General features: G+C 33.6%; 1 protein-coding gene across 2 annotated transcripts in view; it reads right to left on the minus strand.

Moving 5' to 3' along the window:
• Nucleotides 1–595: 595 nt before the first annotated feature.
• The window catches only part of LOC133197384 (nucleoporin p54-like), a 107828-nt gene continuing 88566 nt past the window's right edge, over nt 596–19857 (minus strand). The window contains exons 2-12 of one of the 2 annotated variants that reach the window (XM_061333389.1): nt 14235–14337; nt 11885–12108; nt 11444–11516; nt 9077–9294; nt 6033–6220; nt 5346–5539; nt 4283–4431; nt 2713–2820; nt 1712–1831; nt 1493–1603; nt 596–1001 (exon numbers count right to left, since the gene is read on the minus strand). In XM_061333389.1, coding sequence (XP_061189373.1) covers nt 885–1001; nt 1493–1603; nt 1712–1831; nt 2713–2820; nt 4283–4431; nt 5346–5539; nt 6033–6220; nt 9077–9294; nt 11444–11516; nt 11885–12108; nt 14235–14334 — 1602 coding nt within the window. In that variant the 5' untranslated portion in view covers nt 14335–14337 and the 3' untranslated portion in view covers nt 596–884. Of the gene's footprint in view, nt 1002–1492; nt 1604–1711; nt 1832–2712; nt 2821–4282; nt 4432–5345; nt 5540–6032; nt 6221–9076; nt 9295–11443; nt 11517–11884; nt 12109–14234; nt 14402–19857 lie in introns of those variants that run through there. The other variant, XM_061333388.1, reaches the window with a different exon arrangement.

A 19857-nucleotide genomic window follows, 5' to 3' on the forward strand; every position in this document is an offset into this window, starting at 1 on the left:
CAGGGTCATTTTTCTACAATCCACATGGAGAATGACACCAAGGCACAGGCACTTGTTTCGTATTCAACCCCCCCCCCCACTTATTTTTACCACGTGGTAAAAATAAGTAGGGGGTGCCCCGTCTACAACAGTTGCTATACCTATTTTTTTTTAATCAACTTAGGTCTGTGGCAGCTGTGATTCGAACACACGACCTTCCGATCACGGAGCAAGCACCCCACCGGCTGAGCTACCGTGACGGTCATAGTGCAAGAGAAATCCAAGTGTGGAAAATCATCTAATTCTGAGAACCTCACTGTATCATCTTTTGCATGATTTTACATGGACTGTTACTCAAAAAGTTTTGAATTTCCCAACTATGACTAAAGATAGACCCAAGGGAAATAACACTCACCTAAGACAATTTTCAAGGAAACCTGCATTTTTTTATAATTCCAAGACTACTTGTGGCCATCCTATCTTCAGACGATGCCTTTTAAAGATTTTTTTCTATAAATTATTTAAAATTTTTACTGTCAGAAACTTAAAAGCTTACATTGGGCTAACATAAAACAGTACATGTACCACTATATAATTAGAAAAAAAAGACAAAACCTTTGTTGAGATCTGATTTATTCAAAACAGTATTTATGTAAACCCAGACAGCATGTACAGAGTATGTCAACAACAAATATGATTTATAAACACAAAATATTGTGTGTCAATATATCTATTCATTCTTTTATTGGAGAAATGAATACAGCTATCTGTCTATGTGGACTGCAACTTCATGAATCCCTTAAAAGAAGTTCGCATCCATCATTCAGAAATAAAACAAGTCTTTGTTTAGAAAACTGTTGTGATATTTAACAAATCAGGAGAAGTTATAAACATTCCTGTAAATGTCACCTCTGACTGAATGAGGATGCTTCCAAATTCTGCTCCATTAACTGAACATCCTGAGCATCTTCTTTAATAATGTCCACAAGATGCTTCAGACCATCCTGTTGTTGTTTTAAAAGCTGAAAAAAATTCATTTTTTTCAAGAGTCAATGAATTCTATATACAGTAAAACATGCTTATAGCTAAGTGCCAGGGACCAACGTCTTTTGATTTGTTATATATGTAATTTGTTATATCCATTAAGTTTACAATACATTTTAAAACCATAGGAATAAAAAATCCCTTAAGCGTGAACTCAATCTTTTCACATGTAGTACATTTGTACCAATAATGAGAGAGAAAGCTAGACAAATCATGATAGTCCTAACAATGAAATACAGTTGAACTCAAACTCTCCATGGACAATTTGAGTTCAGTTCAAGTCCCAACTACTTTTTCTTTATGTCAATCTCGATAACTTGAATCATTGAATATCTTGAAGTTTTTTCTCCGTCCCATAAGGTTCAAGCAAATGATGTTTGTAGTGATACAACCTCAATCTGGTTTCACAAACCAGGAGACTGTGAACCGACCTGGTTCTAGTCATACAAATATGAGAAAGTGAACCAACCTGTTTAATTTCCTGCTGCAGACTTGGGTCCATCTGGTAGCTGACATCTGCTCTGGTTGCCGCTAAGTGATTCTGCATCCGAATCTGGGACATTAGTTCATTCAACCTACCCTGTAATGAACAATAATGCCATTAATTGTAAATAAGAAGTAAACTGAAATAAATATATTTTAAAAATGGGAGAAACCCTAATAACATTTTATATGTAAACAATTGTACCTTAAACTGTGTAGGATGGTTGAGTTCAAGTTGAATTTTCTCCAGTTGCACACGTAACTGTTCTTCCTCTGGTTGAATGGAGTACCCCATTTTTCGTGAAATTTCTTGTTTTACTACTACCTGTTAAAAAAAATCAAATTCTGTAGATCAGAAAAATATTAACCTTACAACATACTGGCAATACACACATTTAGATAACAAGAAAAAATGTGTTTGTAGAACAAAGAACTCAGCAGTGATAAAATTATTATTAAGTATAGTAAAATGAAAACTTTTTCGGACCTTTGCTTTATGGAGCCTTGATGCTTCATTTTCTCTTTGACAATTACGTACATGTATTTCATATATTAAGGCAATATAATGATAAAGTTAACAGTTTTGTACAGACAAAACAAGCTGCCTAATCTGCTATGTCAGGGCATGACATTTGAAATTTGTCTGAATGTTTAAGATGGCACAAACTGATTTTAAGATTCTAATAGAGAATAATACAAAGCAAAAATCTGTCTCACAACCCATGTCAACCCCTAACTCCAGTATCAGCCAGAGGGCAGAAGGCCATATCATATCAAGGATGCAATAATCATGTATTATATTACTTACATGTATATATAGTAAAACAATATGAATGAATGCAGATATTTCAAATAAATCAGTGGAAAATTTTTACTTTTGAACAGATTTCTGAATGTCCAAAAAAAAATTGCTTCATCTGTAGAATTGAACTAAACACAAAATGAGACCACAACAAATGTACTTCTCTCTGCATCATGTTAGTTCTTCATGAGCATCCACTGCTATAAAAGTTTTTATAATACATGCAATGGTATTCTCATGTCACACAAAGATCTTGTATATTCTGATTTTCATTAATCATTATTTAATTTGTACTAATCACCTGTAACATATTTTACCTGTAATAGACCTGAAACATTTTTTACTTGTAACAATCACTTGTAACATTATTTTACCTGTAATAATCACCTCCAAAATTATCTTACCTGTAATAATCTGTGACTAAGCTGGATGTGTTTCCTCTTGTACTCCTCTAACTTTGCCAACATGTTCACCTGCTTCTGCTGTAAGGATTCCAAGTCCTCAGCAATTATCTTCAATTAAGGAAAAAGAAATATATATAAAAGGTTTCAATTCCAAGTCAGTTCTGTGTGTCTAGAAACTAAAAACACACCAGGTAGTATTTCATGTAATGTAGTCTCCAGCTCTGATATATGAGAAAAAATACCCATTCTCAGTATATACATGTATTTCCCCCCAATGAAATACATTTTTGTGTAAAAATTAATACATTGAAATAATAATCTGTGTAAGATTTAATCACATTTTGCAACTATGCTGGGAGCATGACTGCACATGACTTGATGCTTAAGCTTCTGTTTGATATAGGTACAGCGTATCAGTGCTGGGAATATGATGCACAACCATGACTGTAGGGCTTTTGATTTAAAATGTATATGTTTGATATTCATATATTAAGAAATATTATCACATTTTCTCCATTTTATTGCAAATCAAGACTCTTATATGGCAGATTTGATGACAAAGCTGTAAGGTTTATAATACATGTACTTAAGTTTTCTTATTAGAATTGAGGTATCACAGTAGATTAATGACATTTTTTAATATGCAGACTTTACAATTGGTTGATTTGGTTTAATAAGTGATCCAAATGAAGAGGGCTAAAAAAGATGTGTGCTACACATGTACAAGTACTTTCTTTTATCATCAAAATCAGTAAGTTAATACATTTATCCATAATTCAGCTACATACTGAAAGAATTTGCTCTGTGATTACAATAAATACAAAAGGTCCACATCACCTGAGCACTTTGGCAAGAAAAAGCAGAAATCAGTTCAATATTGAAAAGTTTACATATATAAGTGGTCCCATCCCATCCCCTGGGGTGATGTTTTGAACAAACTTGAAATCTAATACCTACACTACCCAAGGATGCTTCCATATTAATACGACTAATCATGGGTATGTCGTTCTTCTTCATCAGATTTTTACAGATATTTTCAATATATTTCTATGTAAAATTTGGATCCCCTGTTGTGCCCCCCCCCCTTTTCAGTAGTCATGACTTGAACAAACCTGAATACTTACACAAATGAGGATGGTTTTATATTAATATGAATAATCATGGCTAATATGTTCTTGAGAAGATACATGTACATGTATTTATGATCATATTTGGATATGCTTTTTTTACCCAGTGAGTTGTGTTTTTGTCCTCATGTCTCGGCAAAGGGATAAATGCACAATGAGTTGCATAAAAAATCATATCTAACCACAAACCATGGAAGATTTTTTTATCAAATGTTTTACACATACATGTAGCTTTTGTCATGTTTTGTAAAGTTCTATTTAATTTGACATTCAAATTCATGCAAAAACCATTGTGACATCACATCTGTGGATAATGGATATCAAAGTGATATCCTATGAGCTATATCCATTGTATAAGTAGTAAACATGTGATAAATCACCATTATGTAACTTATAGTGAAGAATGGTAAAGAGTGGTAATACTGTGTCTTATACTGTCTTACATCCAGTCTCTGTTGATGAGCCTGCGTCTGTTGTTCCTGGTGCTTTAATCTTTGGTGTAGGGTTTTAAACCCAATCATAGGAACTGGAATAAGATTTTCTGGATCTGGGTTATCTAACTTGGCTTGTTCCCACAGAAAAGGATGGATTCCTAAAGATAAAATAGATTTACAGTAAAACTTGTCCATTCTAAATATTGTGCACTTAGCAAAATATTTACATTCCCAAATACATGTATTTCATAATGTTTCCAACACATTCTCTGATCTGGATGTCATCCAAGCAAAATTTATTTAACCACTCAGGGTTTGACACTAAGGCACGTCCAACCGACCCAGTCTAGTAAATGAGTGGTCCGGTCGTGTAAAATGTAAGTGAACTAGACGGATTGATCGTGTTGATAAGATAACTGTTAAAACCTACTTCAGTCTTTCAAATAAATATTCTAAAAACATTTAAAGAATTTGTCTTAATTATTCAGATTGTAAATACCCATCACTCTGTGAAAAAAAAAATCCCTCGTATGACACAATCGCTGTTTTAGTCATGGTTGTAATAGACGAGTCGCAGTAGAAACTAGCGTCGTTCTGTATCAATTTGGTATAAATAGTTACTAAAAAAATATATATTCTGCAATTATTTGAATGACAATATTCGCACGTCTTGATGAACCCGACTCAAATGGCTAGTCGGTCAAATTCTTGACACCTGTGAGAAACGATTTCAAAATAACCTCATTAAAATTAGCGATTATAAGACATATTTGCAGGTTTGGTCAGGGCTAGTGATTTTACGGTCAGGGCTAGTAAAAATTATGGGAAGTAGCCCGATTGGTCTAGTACTCGTAAAAGTTAATGTCAAACCCTGCCACTGATCCCCAGCATGACACGACCCCTTCCCCCATAACTATAAAAATTATATTTTAAATATTAAGTAGAGCTCCATTAATATATTCAATTCTAAATGTTTAACATTAAAAAGATTCGATTTCAAATCTTAAAGTGTACAGCTTTTCAGTAATAGCTTTTCCAAAATCAGTTAAATTTCCAAGAACAATTGACAGACCTGCAGGGGGAGTGTCCAGGTATTCCTTCAGGGCCTGTTCAGTGAACCCCATCTTTGGAACAACGTTCTCCACCACTAGTTTACTCTTGAGCTGAGTCACCTGATTGTTGAGGAAATTACAGGTCTCATTGGCTGGTATCCTCCTGGCTGGACCCGTAGCAGGCCTCTCCAAAATGTATATAGCAAATTCCGTCCTGGAAGTCAAAAATATCATGCAATGATTTTTTTTTGGTCCAGTTTGTAATTAAGTTCTTTTCAATCTTCTCTTGACAAACTCATTTGAATTTTCTTTTAAAATTTCATCCATTTTACACATGGAAAAATGTTTTCAAATTATTGTGATTTTAAGTTAGCATTTTTTGACACTTGAGAAATTTTTCTTCTTCAGAGATACCCATGTCTGATACAAGGATTTAATTGTTAAGAAATTTACATAGGTATCATTTTGCTTTTTCTATATGATAAAATATTTGCTCTCAAACTACGATACATGTATGTAAATTCTTAACTAGGATAGTGATTAATCATGATGGTCACTTTATGGTTGCCATTGCTTTATCTTAGCTAAATATATATTACTTCATGAGAAAACAATCTGTGCTTTTAATTAATCAATGACTCCATTCAATAATTGAATGAATTTTCCCTGGCAATATATGCATCCTGTGATTCTACAGCCTTGCTTACATGTTGTCGGGGAGTTTCTTAATGCCCTCCACACAAACAGAGAGTTGTGGTTTACTGCCAAAGATTCCAAACAAAGTGTCCACGATCTGCTGCTGGTTTGCTCTCACTTCAGCTTCAGGCTTCTTTATGAACAAAGACACCAGTCCATCTTCATTCTTTGTTTTAGGCAGACGATTATAACCCACAGCCTTAAAGCAAAAAAATTTGTTTGTAAACATATGTAAAATCAATTTCAATTGCAATGGCCTAAAAATTTTTTTTTACATTTCTGAGCCTAATGAGTTTCCCTTGTTCAAATAACCTTCCTCTAGATCATAATCAACCCTTGTATCAAATATGAGCAAATACAGTCAAACCTCGATATCTTGAACCTGTTGGGACTGAGAAAAACTTTGAGATATCCGATGGTTCGAGATATCAAGGATAAAATACTTAAGAAATATGTGGTAAGGACTTTTCAATCACTTCGACATATCCATGGTATTCAAGATATCCATGTTCAACATACCAAAGTTCAACTGTATTTGATATTACTTGGCAATTTAGCAGGAATCTTTCGCAGTTGAGGAAGAAAACATCCATTAGCTGGGGACAATGTGCTGTTGAATACATAGCAAGATCGATTACCGTTGACTTCTTAAAGGGTTTTTATCACGTATCTAAATTTCTTAAAAATGAAACACTATTATATTCTTGAAACATATAATTATCGTTTAATTATGAAATAATGTTGAAAACAGCCGTAATTAGACGATAAAACGCCCATAATATAGGGTCCTCGAAGTAAAAATCTCCACTAATTAGATAGGGGTCACGTGGTACTGAAACGTCATAGGTGTCAATGGTCAATAGAACTCGTAAAGCTTATCGTAAGAAAAAATATATTGAATAGATTTTTACGCTAAATAAATAGAATGCACAGTATGGCCGGTTGAAATTTTGACATCGACTATATTCCTTTGGTTATGGACGGTCAATCTTTTAGGTATGAAAGTCTAGCAGAGAGAAATAACCAGAAAATATGCCGACAGTTGGAGAGAGGTCACCAAAGACGAAGCCGTTGACAACTTGGGACTTCAACTAAATAGAACGAATTACTAAAGTTTAACTTCGTAAACATTTATAAATATGGGAATTTTTAATTCTACTTCATTATTATTTTAATTAATTATAGTTAAATAAATCCTGTATATCTTCTATTTGTTCTAGAAGTGAATATCATGTACTAGAAATGACTTCTTCAATGGCGCCGTACGCCATTATGAAGTTCACAACATTCCTACTAGATTCTGTGCGACTTATATAAAATGCGTGTTTGTCATTTATTATTTTTTTTAAAAGTATCTTTCCTTAAAATATTTTATAGGACAGAAAAAAAATTGTGATTGATCGGGCATAAACGACTGTTCTGAATGGAGATAAACGCCATCGCATTTGCAGAGAAAGGCCCCCCTTTCATCTCTCGACCAAGTCCAGGAAATGTGGAGAAAAAATTCTTCCTAACACCTTTCTTGTGCACATTTGTGCACTATAAAGCCATAAATTATACCTTACAAGCTGTCAATTATTCAATTATCACTTAATTATTTTCTAACAGGTTTAATAGACACAGAAAATGAGCCCTTTTGTATACACAATAAGTACTTCGCTTGACCAGGATCGACACCTATGACGTCAGAGCAATGGCGCCTAACATCGGCGATCAAAATATGCATATTAAGAAATTCAAACTTTGAATCGCTGAAACATCAAAAATATTAATTTTCTAGCAAAGATTTTTAAATATATGATTTAAATAGCATATAAACTTTGTCATATCAAAAAATTTTGAGACGTGATAAAAACCCTTTAAGTACACATAAGAAAGACGTGCTGGTGAAATATCTTGCTGAACATTTGGTGAACCATGCTAACATAAGTTAAGAGGAGCTAGTCCTCTTGTGTTGCATTTTTATTGATACTTTCTGCTAAGCCGACTCTTCTTATTAAATTCAACTATTTCTTTCTGATAATCATAACTTTTGAAAGTCAATAAAACTCTTTAACATTCTGAATTACACGGCCCATCAAGAGTGCAATTCTTGGCAATACATTGTATTTTTTTTGTTTTCTTAAATTGTTTGAATCATTCAATTTTCGCTAGTAAAAACTAAATGATGTCATGTCCTGGAAATCTCACAAGATTTAGAGCTTCTTCCACTTGCAAAAGAGGTATCAAGGTAGGTAACCACAAAATAATCATGATACATGTGCTTAGTATCTCTACATTACAAACACATGCCCATTTACTCGAGTCAGAAGTTTTATACATATACTTCTGAACCCTGTACCTTGACTTTGAGTGCAAGTGACCCCAAAGCAACCAGGATCATGTCAGGTATCAGCAGCTAAAAATCTCTGCATTTTTATTATGACCTGATCAAAGAACCTACTGCTAAAAACCTAGTGAAATTTACCTTTTCAACAATTTCTTGATTTAGGTTTTCAGATATCCTGGTCATATTTCCCTTATGAATTTGTAGTTCAGACACAAAGTGAGATGTACAGTAGGGGTATAACAATAAATTGTATATTGTGATACATTTCCATTGAAGTCGGTTACCGGTACAGCAATCTGTAAACCATTTTTTGATATGGTTCGAAAATTAGAATTCACACCATTTAACTGCTTTACAATTTTTTTTTGAGAAATAGGATTTTGTACAATTGATATGTCATGAAGGTTATGATCATAAATTAAACTTTTCATTTACTCCCAAAAATATAACAATGATAACTTTTGAGAAATAATTTTTATAACTTTTTATAGAACAAAAATGAAAAATGATATGTATCAATATATATTATGATACAAAAATCAAAGATATTGATATATAATGATACATTTTCTGTGTATCAATACTCATCCCTAATGTACAGGTAGACAAATGGACAAACATGTTAATACTCTATATTCTCAAACTCTGTTTATGGGGTACTGTGACAGACAGACATTATACTGTAAATGCATTTAACCCTTTCCTAACACTAGTGATTAACCTTACTTTGAATCTGCAATAGGGGTTATCTGGGGTAAATTCCACACTCCCTTGCTGACTATATATCCCCTTTCCTGTGCCCCATGCTGCCTGTAACTGGTTCCATTTAGCTATAATGGCATCCCTTTCATCGCCATAAATCTGTGGCAAAGTCACTGCTGTTGCAATATTTTCTAAGTTAGAAGTTGGCGGCTGTTGTACTTGAAGGGGATTTGTCTGCTGTGCTGCAAGTTTAATTGCAATTAAAATAATAATTTACAATTCCAAGAGAATCAGGATAAAAAAGACAATATCATTAAACATAATATAACCATATATATCCCCTTACCCAATCCTTTCAGCAAGTATTTATTTATCAATGCCAACCCACTTGTATTTATGCAGACCATTGTTTTGCAACTGCTGTGTGGATATTTCATTACCGTTTCATTTTAAGGAAGACATTTTCAATTGTAAAAGGGCATGAGCAATTCAAGCTTATATGACATAGGACATGTACATGCATATGGCAGTGAACTTTGCAATCTTTGACCCTTTCATATGAAAAGTGCATCCTCTAATACTGATCACAGATATTTAATCATGTATATACATGTATAGCATGTGAACTTTGACCTGAAATTTGTAATTACTGTGGCCAACCTGGGCATAAAATGCAATGACTGTGAAGATAAGGGTTCTCAATATTTAGGCTGGAGAACTGTATTCCACTGAATAACTAAGAAGTGGGAAGCATTTATGAGAGCATTTATGCCCCACTTCTTAAAGCGGGGCATAGAAAATAAATCATATATCGGTCATGAATATTCCTTAACAATTGTCAAGTACAGGAAAATTTATCTCTTCCCAAGCAAAACTTTTCTCCCAATACTTAAAGGCTGAGGTTTTCAACTGGTAGGTTTCTTCAGGAAAGTTTAGTGTGGGGTGGAACTTAACTGAAGCGGTTGTGAAGCCCTGAGGGAACCACGCTGACTGGTGTGTATACCAACCTATATACACAGGATGTTACCTGTATTACCGGTATCTGTATGTTTTCCTCAGACAAAGTAAAACAATGTCAGGGTATTCAGATGTGGTTTCCCAACAGCTAGATGAAATGAGAATTGAATCACCATCCTACTTTTTTTAAATAAAAGATACCACAGAGTCTGACACATCTGTTTCATATTTGGATATTTCACTAGAAATAGACTTTAATGGTAATCTAACAACCAAGCTTTATGAAAAAGGTGATGACTTCAACTTTTCAATCGTCAACTTCCCTTACTTATGCAGCAATATACCTTCATCACCTGCATATGGGGTTTATATCTCTGTTGATTTGATAGGTAAGAGCATGATCTACGTATGAACAATTTCTAAAATGAGGTAAATTATTGACAAACAAGTTGATGAAACAAGAATATCAGCAGTCTTGTTTAAAGTTGTCATTTCGTAAGTTCTATGGTCAATACAATGACCTTGTCAGCAAATACAATTTATCATTAAGTCAAATGCTGACTGAGGTTTTTCATACTAATTGTTAGGCCATTATTTATACGCTGAATTGTCGACAGATTTTTCCATTATTACCCTGACAAGGAGCACACGGCGGGTGTGACCGGTCGACAGGGGATGCTCACTCCTCCATGGCACCTGATCCCACCTCTTATGTTTTAAAGGTCCTTGTTTGCTCTGCTCCAAAATTTGTACAGTTTACATGACTTCTGAGCTTGAATACTGTTCTTATCTCCATACATTTCATTTTTCCCTAAGGATCCATAATTCTTAACATTTTATGCAGACATACTCAGTCTGCTACTTTCTCTTCTGAGACTGGTTATTTTACTGTAACTTTGTCCCCATGTCTCGAAGAAAAGTGACACTTGTCATAAATTTTCTCTGGAACAATATTACAATGTTGTCATAATTATAAAAAATTAGAATTATAATTAAATTTAATTACATGATGCTTCCAACGCGGGTAGGTGTTTTCTACTAAAGTAAAATCAATTTATGTGTAAATTATGTTTCGACAATCTATAATGATTGCATAAGTCTTCTTACATTGTAAATCAAAGCAAAAAAAAAAGCTCTAAGATGCTTCTCTATCACATTTGCAAATGGGTTGGCATCAAAAGTCTGTACATTTATGATAGCCAGACAAGGTATACAAGATACATGTATACACAGCAGCAGGTAACAACATGACAATCAATTTCTAGTATCCAGTCTCAAGCTTAAATTCAGCTGATTAACAGAGATTCACAGACCGCATAAGTTTGAAGGTGGTGCTTATTTCCTCCCCTTTAAATTGCAAATCAATGCAAATATTTTAGAATTAAAAGATTCAAAACATGATAATTTTCTGTTTTAAAAACTTAAATGACCTACTTCCAAGTCCAAATCCAAATGAACTTTGACCTGTAGTGGTGGTGCCTGTTCCCCCTAGACCTCCTCCGAAACTCTGAATATAAAAAAAGTCTACGTTATCATAACATATAAGTGTAAAACAAACACATTACCAATTAAGTGAACAAATGAAAATTACATACACATTCATAAACACTTTTTATCCAAGTGATCATGTATATAATGTATACATACAGGCATTAAAAATAAACCAGAAATGATTATTCACATCACAAGAGTGTATCTTTTGGTCAGCAATTTATAACTCTAACCCTAGAGTGGCCTGACTTATTTTTAATAGTCCTTTGCTTAGGTTTTGAAAATCAGCAATTAAATAACTTGAGTAATATTTCACAAAACAGTTTAATAGAAAATGTTATATTAGAAAATGAAGTGGTACATTTTTTTAATAACTAGCCATACAGGAAATCCTGTGGCTCCTCCAAATGCAGATGTGCCTGCGCCTGTGCCTCCAAATGAGAAGCCTGTAGAGGTAGTTGTGGCAGGTGCCCCACCAAACGAGAATCCTGTAGATGTACTGGTAGCCGGGGCACCACCAAATGAGAAACCAGTCGCTGATGTGGCAGCCGGGGTACCAAAAGAAAAACCAGTGGCTGCTGTTGTTTTTGCCTGTGTACCAAACCCTCCTGTCATTAACAACAAACCAAATGCATTTTACTTAATAACAAGACATTGAAAAGTAAAAAATAAAAAACCTGATTTTAGGTTGATGAAAAGGGATGGTTTTTCATATATATATATATAGGTCTATTATACTTTGTGATTGCCAATATAAAAAATTTTATTTTTGATATATTGTTTTATAGTTGCTATATTGTTCAAGCTGAAAGTTAGACATTATATTCATTGCCTTCTGGACTGTTATATTAACATAAAACTTATCTCAAAATATCCCTTAAATTATTAGTTCATTTACTAGTAGTTAAGTCTTTAATTTTCAAAATTATTATTACTTCTGTTACTCTCTTGCAACAAGGCAAATGTACTTTTACAAGTACTTTTTAGAAAATAGATTTTAAAATATAAGTACTGTCCAACTTATTTTTTGGATTTTGTAAATAATGTCTGTATTGTATATTATGATGTAATTTATCCTCATGAATTTTTTAAAGTAATAAACAAAAATCATGAAAAATCTCTCATCTGGCAGCATGCAACAAAGGCATATATATGTGCGTTATAATTTCATGACAAGTAAATTTTAGTGATTTTAGAAATTGGATTAACATTAGTTGTTACGGTTACACACTGGTGATCTCGTCTCATCCCATGGTTGATGAGTAAAAGATGAGATCACCCGTGGGTAACCAACAATGGAATTGTTACAATTTGTCTACAAATCCTGTTAGTTATAGAATTGTTTGTATTTTATATTATGACAACTTATTTATCATTTTCAGAAAATTTTGGGAAGTTTCTAGTATGCCGGTCCCCAGAATCATGCAACTTCAAATAAGTGGTTAGTTCCCTTGCCATTGCTTTGCAGAATGTAAACAAACTGCCATTTACCCCTTAACTTCAAAATGTATTTGATTGAGTGATTAGGGTTAGAGCGCATCGTTTTAAGATTGGAATTGTTTTATAAATCCAATCTTGAATCTTTCTGACTTTGGGCTAATTCATGCAATACTTGCTTACAAAAGACACTGCCAAGTAATTTTTGTGACCAAAAACTTGCACAAATCAGCCTAATATGAAAACATGCTTATATTGTGTAAGTTATTGATAAAAGACACTTAATGAATTATGCTTGAGCTTGATATTCATTCCTGACCTAATTTCCCAATATTCACAATATTTTTCCTTTCAAATTGATCATGATCCATAGTTCATCAAACTACTAGTACTGTAAATAGTTTACACTTGTTAAATTCCTGCATTTCTCACAAAAATATCGCAATTTCAGTAGCATTTCATTTTGAGTTCTATATGCTATTTCCTCATTATGTCAAAACAAAAGTGATGCAACTTATGAATATTATGAGCTTACATCAAAAATTGATCATGTCACTACATTCCTAAACAACAGAAGATGGAGTTGTATCTATAAAGCAAGCATGTTATATTAAGAAAGCTTTTGATTCTCTTTTAAAAAACTGTGTTTAAAAATCTGCTTTTTAAACCCCATTTTCCCAAAGGAATACAAATTTCCACTGAATTTTGTGATATGTGGCCTTTTCCTTCATTTTGTAGATTGCTCACACAATTTATTATAGCATACTGTACACAGAATCGGTGGCATCTATTTTAGCACCATATTTATAGGGACCAGTATGCTACAAGTGTTCCGAAATTTTTAAACTAATAAATGCAAATCATAAACCATCCATATGTCATTTGGTAGCAGTTGTTTTTTTTTCTTCTAACATTTACTGCAATGTCAGAATATGTAAATGATAAACACTTTCAACATTTGGGTCAAAATTCTTTGATCATTCTGTTTACTGAAAGAAAATCCAGAAGAGGTTGTAGCAGTAGGCTGTGTCCCAAAACCGAGCCCTTGCAAAAGAAAACTACAGAATGAAATTGAAGAATCAATTAGTATGGGAACTATTTATAGCAAAGGGAAATTCCACTGGCCAGTGAACATGTACCTCTCTGATGTTATAAAGACGAACATTTATTAAAGGTAATTGAATTAACAATTAGAATGTGGGTACTTAAATATCAATGAGAAGTTGTAGGAGTGGCGTATAAAGTGTACGCATGCAACGTATTAAAAGGTAGACTAGCATTTATATAGAGTCCATACCTGATGATTGAGTTGACGTCCCAAACCCAAAAAATGGTGCTGATGATGTTGTACTTGTTCCACCAAACGGTGTTGCACCACCTCCTAGGCTAAATGCCATCTTCTATTGCGTCTTTACCCTCTTTAAATAAGTTTTTTCATGGTATATTTATAATTTTATTTTACTATTACTACTACGTTCTTTTCCCGCTCGTCTCTTTTTACCTTCTATGTTAAAGAGTCAATCAAAAGGGGCACAATTGATAACTACGGAAGCGTATAAGTGCCACGTAATATTTTTTCAAAGTTGGTTTTGTTTTTGTTTGATTGATTGTTGTTTAACGTCTCTCTCGAGAATTTTTTTACTCATATGGAGACGCCACCACTTACCGGTGGAAAGCTGCAAATTTTTGACCTATACTCGGCACTTAGGGCCATTGAGCAGTGAGGGATCTTTTTCGTGCCAGCACCTATTGCGACATGGGACCTCGGTTTATACGGTCTCATGCGAAGGACCGGTCTCCACGTCCCACAGTGGGATTCGAACCCGCGACGTAAGGATCAATTCCTTACTTCGCGACTCTAGAGCAGACGCTCTACCACTGCGCCACGCAGGCGACTTTAAAAAGTTGGTAATACCAACTTTCAAGTTGGTTTCCCAACTTTAAAGTTGGCAATTCCATCTTAAATCATGGCTTTTCCAACTTTAAAGTTGGTAATTCCAACTTTAAAGTTGGAAAAGCCAACTTTAAAAGTTGAAATTCCAACTTAAATCTTGGCTTTTTCAAATTTGAAGTTGGCTATTCCAATTTTAAAGTTGCATGGCTTTTCCAACTTTAAAATTGGTAATTCCAACTTTGGCATTTCAGTCCAACTTTAAAGTTGTTAATTCCAACTTTACAGTTGGAAAAGCCAACTTCAAATATGGAAAACTAAGATTAATTACCAACTTTAAGCTTAAAGCTTTTCCAACTTTAAGCTTGGCTTTTCCAACGTATATTTGAGCTCTTCTAGCCCTTTTCCTAGGCTTTTTTCCTTTATTTTAAATTATTACCAACATTATTAATGTAAAATTAATACTCTGAAATAGATTAGTGAGCAATTAATCTGTGTCAATCATTTTTTACCCTGGCCTTCCTCATGACCTGACATAAATTACATAAACTTCCAACTTTTAATCAAAAACCCTTACATTTCTTTTGGTCCATCTCATATAATTATAGTGTCTATGTTGTATATGCTGAAATCCATATAAAAAATTTTGATCAAACGCAACTCGCGATTAAATATTCTTGCGATTTGACGTCTAAGAGGCATTTCGCGATATTAAGTACTCGCGTAAAATTAGGAATCTACAGTACGAGGAGTGATCAAAAAGTTCGCGAACTAATTGAATAACTTCCTTAAAAGACATAAAATGAGGTTTCAGTGTTTATTATTTTTTAAAGTAGTCCTCTCCGATTTTAATGCACATCTGCCATTGTTCTGCCCATGCGCGAATCACGTGATCCAAGCAGTCACGTGACATGCTCCGTAGCAGTCTGTTCAAAGAAGCTAAGAGATTTTTCCGAGTCTTATATTTCTTACCGTGCAAGTTATTTTTCATAACAAGAACAGTCCATCTGTCAGAAATGGCCAAATCTCGGCAATAGGATGGGTGGATAAGGATATCCCTTCCCACAATTAGTATGCTGACCCATCACAACCCGAGTTCTCAGTCTCGGGAGCGTCGTTTATCAAATGTGGATAAAGTATGGGCGCATTCTTTTTATCATATCTTATATGTTTAAAGTCTAAAGTAAACGATATTCTAGGGATTTAATGATTATAGTATTGCTAAGAATTTCAACCATTTTTCTAATTGTAACTTGACGATGTTTCATAACAAATTGCTCAGCTAAGAACACGTCCTTTCCCCGGTTTGCTTTCGCTGGGGAACAGAACAAACATCATTTTTAACCATCTCCCCGCCTTCACTAAAACAATCAATCCAATTAATGATTGAACGTCTGGTAAGTCTTTTGTCTTCATAAACCTTGTTCAAATTATCATCTTCTACTGCAAAAGAATTTCCAAGATATACGTTAAACTTTACAGCCGTTCGTTGCTCGAGTACGACTGAGTCAACCATTTTTTGTCACAAGTGACCTACATATTGACGTCATTTTCACATTGTGACGTCACAAACACAGAGCAAAAAATTATGTAACATCTGTTATTTATAGAACATTTGTATGACTATATGTGTGCCAAAGTCTTTAAAAATAAACACAAACTTTCAAATTAAGTACCGCTCTTAAATTCACTTCAGTTTCAAAGTTAAGTCACTGAAACACTTTACTGAAGTCTCTTGGACACTCCACACTTCGATATCTTTGTTTGTTTTTGTTTTTAAAGCATCCTTATTGAAAAGATATCGAAGACCGCCAACTTCGTCATTGCTTTATAGAGACTAGACTTTGACCCGTGCGTGCACGGGTTGACATTGTTATGAATGCATCCATGTGCATATCGGACATTTACAAAATAGATACATCGACACATTCATATTGTAAGGTACTTTTGAAATAAACAATGAATGTGAATATAATTCTGTTTTTTTTTTTTTTTTTTTTTTTTTTTTTGTTCTTAAAATTGGTGCGTAACGGCGTAGCGCAGAATGGGTTTGACCCCAAGTTTAGCTATCAATCAAGTCATGAGTTCGAATCACGCCGGAACTTACATAAATTTCACCTTTCCAAACAAATTTAATAAAAGAAATTATGGATATTTATTGAAAATATGACAACAACAAAGAGTTGAGCACTGCTGATACATATCAAGCAAAGTAATGAAAATGAAGAAATGTGCTAAGCTGGTATTTTTACACAATCAGTTATTAAACTAAATGTGTAATATATTTTGTAACAATTTTAACACTGCAGGTCTCAACTTGTTCAAAATATGACCTCAACAATAAAAGAGTTATTAAGCACTGCTAATACGTATACTTTATATGTTCACAGGTTATAGACATGTATATAATCTGTAAAAGCAGAAATGAAAATGGACAAATGTGCTATACTGGTATTTCTACACAATTTAGCAGATGTGAAGCAGAACAGATTATCTTGCAAATACCCCCCCCCCCCCCTCAAAAAAAAAAAAAAAAAAAAAAAAAAAAACATACTGGTTGTTCAAGAGATCATAATAAAAATTAAGAATATCAAATGTACTTTATCAAATACAATGTATATGATATAAGAAAATGCTCTCATGACTGCCTGTTTTGATAAAAATTAATGTAATATCCTTGAATTAGTAATATTTTGAATCGATTCGATTAAAACCCAAACCTCGGTTTTTGAATAATTTTGATTCGATTTTTGGAAACAATATGTTTGCTTCAGTTGTGTTTAAACCTGTTATAGTTATTGAAAATTCAAAATAAATAGTAACCAATTTGAAAGTTTTTTTTTTCATCTTTTATGATTCAACAAATGTAATGTGTTTTACTTTTTAGCTCACCTGAGCTGAAAGCTCAGGTAAGCTTTTCTGATCACATTTTGTCTGTCGTCAGTCTGTTCGTCTGTCTGTCCGTCTGTCTGTAAACGTTTCACATTTTCGACTTCTTCTCCAAAACCACTGGGCCAATTTCAACCAAACTTGGCACAAAGCATCCTTGGGTGAAGGAGATTCAAAATTATTAAAATGAACAACCACGCCCTTTTTCAAGGGGAGATAATTAAGAAATATTGAATTTTTTGGTAAATCTTTAAAAATATTCTTCTCAAGAACCATTTGGCCAGGGAAGTTGAAACTAATGTGGAAGCATCCTCAGGTAGTGTAGATTCTAAATTGTTAAATTCATGACCCCAAGGGGTAGGGTGGGGCATCAATGGGGGGTTGAAATTTTACACAGTAATATATAGGGAAAATCTTTAAAAATCTTCTCCTCAAGAACCTTTAGGCCAGGAATGTTGAAACTTATGTGGAAGCATTCTCAATTTTGTTTAAATCTTATCATGACCTTTCATGACCCTTGGGGGTACGGTGGGGCCACAATGGGGGAGGGGTATCCATGGGAGTATTTATAGGAAATTTTTTTTATGAATTTTCTTTTCCAAACCTATTTGACCAGAGAGGTTTTCTGAAATGTAAATTCATATAATGTACATTTAAATTTGATGATGACGATCACAGGGGTCATGATAGGGTACAACCACAAAGGGAGAGGGGAGAACAAAATATTTACTGTAAATTTTACATATGAAAATCTTTGGAGAAAAAAGTTAGAATATGTTTCAAAAATTTAATATAAAAAACTAAATTTGTACAGATATTTCTGATTTGTTAAAGCTGTTTGGGTTAGAGTAATTGACCATTAAAATTAGTTGCTCAAGTGAGCGGCGTGGCCCATGGGCCTCTTGTTTATGCTAAGTATAAAATATATGGGATACAAAAATTATCATTATCTTAGATAAGCCAAGCAAGGGTATCTTAAGTAGGAAAGTAGGAACTTGAAGGTACTTCTTGCTGCAATAATGAAGTCTTTTCCTGGGGGGGGGGGTACAACTCCTTTTGGATCATACAATATCATTTCCATTTTTTAATTGAAATCATACAATGTAATCAGAAACATTTTAAAATAAATGTTTCTGATTTAATTATTCAGAGCATAATTTTTTCCAAAATATTTAGTAAAGTCTGAGTTTAGTGCAAACTTTAAAGTTTACTGACCTTGACCGATTTTATTTTGGGACAGCCAATGAGAATGCATGGTTAACTCACCCTATATTTTACAAACGATCGATATTTTAGCAGCATTGATAGAATGAACTGTACGGGCCGCAAGGGCTGACTTCAGACTACCTATCAAGTGTAGTTACCATGACAACCTTTACATATTTTGAAGATCTAGCCTAGAACAGGCTGTCCCTTCTATATAACGTACTGAACATCAATAACAATAATTTACATATTTCACCCACTTTTTTTTTAAAGTTAAAGAAATTTTTGGAGGTGAAGTTATAAATCTCAGCAGTGAAGGTAATAGTAAACATGGCGAACAAATTCAAGTTGCAATCATTTAGACACATTTCAAATTGAAAATATCGGTTATATTGACGTTATTTAATTATTTCGATTTATTTCAAAGTTAAGAAATGAAAAGAATGCCTACTTCACCAAAATGTGATTCTAGCTGCAGTTGTAACACCCCCTCCCCCTTTTCCCCTCAAAAAAGCACAAAAGAAAGGAAGGATAAAATAAAATCGGGTAGTTACATTAATATTGCTTCTACGATCATGAGCTTTTTGCCTCCGTTGAGATGGCCAGAGACATAAATAACATAATTATAATAAATGTGTCTCCGAGATGGCGAATGATTACCCACGTGGCCACAATATCACATTTGCATGGATAAACTCAGAAACAATAATACAAATACGTGTAAATTTTCATTGGAAATTTGCTGTATATTTTGTTCATATATATTTATGATTTCTTATAAGAGAAATTATAAAATAACAAATATATATCTACTTAGTACAAATTACTTTTGTCTTCTCTGATTTGAACACCGTGATTTAGCGTGAATGTAATGCGCACGCGCAAGATTGTAAAATCCCAAAAATCCAGATGATTTCCGGAATTTTTTGAGGAA

Source organism: Saccostrea echinata, unplaced genomic scaffold (assembly GCF_033153115.1).
Source record: "Saccostrea echinata isolate AGI-Se365-2 ecotype Australia unplaced genomic scaffold, CSIRO_AGI_Sech_v1 ptg000030l, whole genome shotgun sequence".
Classification (NCBI taxonomy): domain Eukaryota; kingdom Metazoa; phylum Mollusca; class Bivalvia; order Ostreida; family Ostreidae; genus Saccostrea; species Saccostrea echinata.